This window comes from Castanea sativa, chromosome 10, assembly GCF_040712315.1.
Source record: "Castanea sativa cultivar Marrone di Chiusa Pesio chromosome 10, ASM4071231v1".
In the NCBI taxonomy this organism is placed as follows: domain Eukaryota; kingdom Viridiplantae; phylum Streptophyta; class Magnoliopsida; order Fagales; family Fagaceae; genus Castanea; species Castanea sativa.
Window position 1 is genome coordinate 39,638,498 of NC_134022.1, and position 5,873 is coordinate 39,644,370.

General features: G+C 36.7%; 1 protein-coding gene across 1 annotated transcript; it reads left to right on the forward strand.

The window, feature by feature from the left end:
* Positions 1 to 1,379: 1,379 nt before the first annotated feature.
* Positions 1,380 to 5,127, forward strand: LOC142612940 (pentatricopeptide repeat-containing protein At3g63370, chloroplastic). The gene has a single exon (XM_075785114.1). It carries the CDS (start codon positions 1,418 to 1,420, stop codon positions 4,331 to 4,333), a length of 2,916 nt encoding a protein of 971 aa, XP_075641229.1. The 5' UTR covers positions 1,380 to 1,417; the 3' UTR covers positions 4,334 to 5,127.
* Positions 5,128 to 5,873: the final 746 nt, after the last annotated feature.

Genomic DNA, 5,873 nt, shown 5'->3' on the forward strand with positions numbered 1-5,873 from the left:
TGTCTCTCTCTCTCTTGTGTGTGTGTGTAATATAGGATGCCCATCTTCATTCAAAAATGTCGTGTGTTTCTTCTTTTCTTCCAAGTGTCTAACATAAGTAGGCTAGGACCATGGAGATTATATAATCGGTCTGTAAATTTACAGTTGTAAGTAGTCTAGGACCAAAAATTCAGATTACTTCATCAATATGGTGTGTAATTTCAAATCCATGTTTGGATTTCTTGTCGATGGTTTTTATGTGTGCATCTGAGACAGTTGCACGTTCCACATCCCCTTCACCATTTGTACTAATGCAATTCAAATGTTTGAATGAAAGATTGCAGAGCTTTTACAAACTATGGCGAAGTCATTGGTTTTGTGGGCAGGTTCCTAACCTGGGGTAGTGAAAATTATTATTTCAGTCACTACAGATAGAAGTGCCAAAGATATGCATAGCACAAACAAGAACCTGCCCTTTGCTCCCGGAGATTGATGCCACACCTGTTTTCTTGGTGATTTTTCTCAGTCTATTATTTTTATTTTCATTGATGACAGGTAAAACTTGTGTCGGGGAAGACTAGTTAAAATTTTTTCGCGTTCTTCCATGATAGGTAATAAGTTGGGGGTGTTACTTGGCTACAAGGTTTAACGAGAAATACTATTAAAAATAAAAATAAAAAGAGTTTGCCTCTGTTTGGATAAAGGTTATAAATGAAAATTATTTCACTATTCAGTTTATTTTGGCTATTATTTATAGGCTCTATTGCACTTTTTGGTACTATTTATGGGTCTTAATGTACAATTTTAACTAACTTTTACTTTTAACTATAATAATTTTAGCAACAAGTTTTCAGTTTCAGCAAAATAAATGGTATTCAAACAGACATTTAAAATTATAAAATTGAACTCTTTAACTTCAATGTTAAATCATTTTTGTCCCTCTAAAGTTCCAATTTTTTTCATTTCAATTTTGTAGCTTATATATCTTTTAAATGAACGTAGTCTTTTTGTCTTTGTCTCAGTTTCCAACGATAAAGCTAAAATATTTTCCTCTAAAAAAAGCTATAATATTTAATGGCGGGATATGAGTAGGAGGGCTATATATATAAATGAAACTATAGAAACAAAAATGTAAACATGATTAAAGATAGAATGTGTAATTTGTAATTTAATTAAAAAAAAACAATAAATGAAGATTAAGGAGAATCTCCTAAAAAACCAACAGTATATATTTTTTGTTTTCTTCATCTTATGGTAAAAGCCCAGGCATATTTATATAGTAACTCTATTTTCATGGTCCTTAGAATCTAATACGAAAATCTCATTATTATACAAATTTGTGATCGAGGACCTTTGAATGATTTGGGCCTTCGCTTGTTTATCCATCCCAGAAAGAGTGGTGGTGATAACAACAAAGTGAAACAAAAGACATTTGTTCATGCGCCTAAGATATTGTCGCCTCCCATGCACGTACTCCTCCATTATGATTGCTTCAATCCCAAACTGTCACTTCACTACCTCTTCTACCTTACTAAACCACCATATATTGAAGAAAACCCATCTAGACCCACCTCATAAAATATACCAATTCTCTCAGAAACCTATCAAAACCCCATCTCTTAAAGAGGTTGGCAAGCAAGCAAGACTTAAAGAAGCTTATCAAATACTAACCCGATTGTTCCCTGACCAAAACCCACTTCAGTTTTGTCCAGAAGAGGCTTATTCTTCAGCTCTTGAGCTCTGTGCAAACAAGAAAGCTCTATCACTAGGAAAACAGGTTCATGCCCATATGATGAAATCTTGTGCTGTGTGTGATTCTGTTTTTTTGAGTACTAGGCTTGTGTTCGTGTATGGTAAATGTGGCTCTCTTTTGAGTGCGGAGAAGGTGTTTGATAAAATGCCTCATAGAACGATTTTTACGTGGAATGCTATGATTGGTGCTTATATTTCAAATGGGGAACCTCTTGGAGCGCTTAGTTTGTATAGAGAGATGCGGGTTCTGGGAGTTCCTCTTGATTCTTGTACTTTTCCTTGTTTGCTGAAAGCTTGTGGTGCGCTTAATAATCTCCATTGTGGTGCTGAAATTCATGGTCTAGCTATCAAATGTGGGTATGATTCTATTATATTTATTGTCAATTCAATTGTTGCTATGTATGCAAAGTGCAGTAATCTTGATGGGGCAAGGCAGCTATTTGATGGTATGACTGAAAAGGAGGATATTGTATCATGGAATTCTATAATTTCAGCATTTGCAGCAAATGGACAATCTGTAGAGGCATTAGGACATTTTAGAGATATGCAGAAGCTGGGTCTTGCCTTGAACACATATACTTTTGTTGCTGCTCTTCAAGCCTGTGAGGATTCATTCTTTGTAAAACTTGGTATGGAGATCCATGCTGCTGTTTTAAAGGCTAGCCATGATGTTGATGTTTATGTAGCTAATGCTTTGATTGCTATGTATGCAAGATGTGGTAAAATGGATGAAGCTGCTAGAATTTTTTATAAAATGGATGATCAGGATTCTATATCGTGGAATACTTTGCTCTCTGGTTTTGTCCAAAATGGTCTATATGAAGAATCTCTAAAGTTCTTCTATGAAATGCAGGATGCTGGTAGAAAACCTGACCAGGTTTCAGTATTAAATGTCATTTTAGCATCTGGTCGATTGGGGAATTTATTGAATGGAATGGAACTTCATGCTTATGCAATAAGAAGTGGATTTGATTCTGATTTGCAGGTTGGGAATACACTAATAGATATGTATGCAAAGTGTAGTAATATAAACTATATGGGCCGTGCTTTTGATAGGATGGCTGATAAAGACTTCATTTCTTGGACAACAATAATTGCTGGATATGCTCAGAGCAAAGCTTATTCAAGGGCCTTAGAATTGTTCTTGAAAGTGCAGATAGAAGGGATGGATGTTGATGAAATGATGATAGCAAGCATCCTGCTGGCTTGTGGCGGGTCAAACAACATTTCCTATGTCAAAGAAATTCATGGTTACATCTTGAGGAGAGGTTTATCTGATCTTGCACTACAGAATTCAATTGTTGATGTATATGGCGAGTGCAAGAACATAGATTATGCAAAGCGAATGTTTGAATCCATTGAATATAAGGATGTTGTGTCTTGGACAAGCATGATGACTTGCTATCTCCATAATGGGCTTCCAAATGAGGCTCTTGAACTTGTCTACTTCATGAAAGAAACTAGTGTTGAACCTGATTCCATTGCACTAATGAGCTTACTCTCTGCAGCTGCTAGTTTATCTGCCTTGAAGAAAGGAAAAGAAATTCATGGCTTTCTAATTAGGAAGGGCTTCATCATAGAAGAATCTCTAGCAAACTCTCTTGTTGATATGTATGCCCGGTGTGGAGTTCTGGAGAACTCCTATAAACTGTTCAATTGTATAAGGCATAAAAGTTTAACCCTATGGACAAGTATGATTAATGCTAATGGAATGCATGGCCGAGGCAAGGCAGCTGTTGATTTATTTAATCGGATGAAGGTTGAAAACATTGTCCCCGATCATATTACTTTTTTGGCACTTCTTTATGCATGCAGTCATTCAGGATTTATTGATGAAGGTAGAAGATTTCTAGAAGTTATGCAGTGTGAATATCATTTGGAGCCATGGCCTGAACACTATGCCTGTCTGGTTGATCTTCTTGGGCGTGCCAATCGCTTAGAAGAGGCATACCAATTTGTGAAAACTATGCAGATTCAACCTACTTCTGAAGTTTGGTGTGCTCTCCTTGGGGCTTGCCGGGTTCACTCAAATAAAGAATTAGGACAAATTGCAGCACAGAAGCTCTTAGAATTGGGTCCAGAAAATCCAGGAAACTATGTACTGGTTTCCAATGTCTTTGCTGCAAGTGGAAGATGGAAGGATGTTGAAGAAGTGAGAATGAGAATGAAAGGAAGTGGCTTGAAGAAAAATCCTGGTTGTAGTTGGGTTGAGGTTGATAATAAGGTCCATACATTTGTAGCAAGGGACAAATCTCATCCACAGTCCGATGAGATTTATCATAAACTTGCTCAAATTACTGAAACATTGGAGAGCAAAGGAGGGTATGTGGCTCAAACCAAATATGTACTGCACAATGTAGAGGAAGAGCAGAAAATTCAAATGCTTTATGGGCATAGTGAAAGACTGGCCATAGCTTATGGACTGCTTGGAACTCCTAATGGGACCCCTATTCGAGTCACAAAGAATCTTCGGGTTTGTGGTGATTGCCACACTTTCTGTAAGCTAGTCTCAAAAGTCTTTGAAAGAGGGCTTGTTGTGAGGGATGCCAACAGATTCCATCATTTTGGTAATGGGGTCTGTTCTTGTGGTGACTATTGGTGATAATATTTTATCTTTAATTTTTGGCTAAAAGGTACAGTTTTCTTGAGATGTGACTAAATCTCGAGGGACACAGTTTGGAGCCAAACTTTTTCCATCCTCAAGCATGTGCAGTCTCAACATCCCACACACATCGTAATTACTATGAATATTCCTGAGGGTGGCCTCGAGTTGACTGGATGATAGTGGGGAGAGTTGAACTGAGATGTCCTTATGAGGATCTTGCATTCAAGGAGCCACTAGACCAATCCATTGGGTTTAATATTTTATCAATAGTAGTTGAATTACAATGACTAACTTATTTCTCCTGCTGGATTATTGGTATTACACATTTACACTGTCAATTGGAAGAGGTAGGGTTCCATTTGTCCACTTGAAGACTTCGAGTCCCCACTCTGCCAATGCCCCATTGCAAAAAAGCCAAGGCAATTGAGGTTAGCACTTCATGGGCTGAACTTTGGGTTGAAGAAACAATCAGCAAGATCATTGTTGGACTGATAAGCAGAGCCTAATTCCTGTTAAAATAGTAGAGCTCCCAAGCTGAGAAGGTTAAAGAGAGCTGCAGATGATGGTTTTCGTTTTCCACCAGCTAATCAAACGAAGACAAAGCCCACTGATTCATCTTCCAAATGAAACTAAACTTGTTATAATTAGGATTGGGTTAAGTCTTCCTAATAACCATTAAATTCAGACCTTACGTTTTTGTTATACAAATGCCCTGCATGATGAATCAAAATGTATTTCTTGATATTTGCAAATGGCTTTTGAGCCAAATATAACACTTCCACCTTCCAAAACTATGGGGTGAATGGTGAGATATGGGTTCCTTGAAGACTTGAGTAACTTTGCCTAGGAAATATATAATGAGTGAAGTTAGGAGTACTACAACTTTTACTAAATAGGTTCATACAAATTGATTTGTTGGTTTTAAACACATAATGAAGAATTAAATAAAAAATTTATTTACTAAATTGTTGACATAACACAAATTGCATTCATTACCATGTCAAATAGTTTTTAGTAAAATTGACAATAATTTTAGTATTTTTCCATATATACTTTTTTTTTTTGGTATTCAGGAGAGAGAGAGAGAGAGAGAGAGAGAAGAAAAACTAGTGTTTCCTGGTAACTGTAGCAGGTTAAAGTGAGAAACAAAAAGGTAGAAGTAGAAGCAAAACAATAAATTTTGAAACAAAATTGTTCACAGTTATTTTACTGTGGTTGATATGGCCTGTTAGGTTAGTGGTGGGTCGATGTATATAAAAGTGATGTTCACCTTACCAAATTGTGAAACTTTGGTGTCTCTGTGATTGCTGAAAGTGAAACCATAAAGTTATTATTGGTACTTGGTAGAGACCAGTACTGGTAGCCAACCGACTAATTAAATTATGCAATCCAAAAGAAAGGGGGGCCTCATATCATGTCAAAACACTGCAGGCCTATCTTTTGAAACCCTCATGCTCATCCACCGTTTAGAATGTTTGCTTGAGGCAATTACATGTATCCCCTCTTTACATGCCTAAACTATACGGATGAGACTATA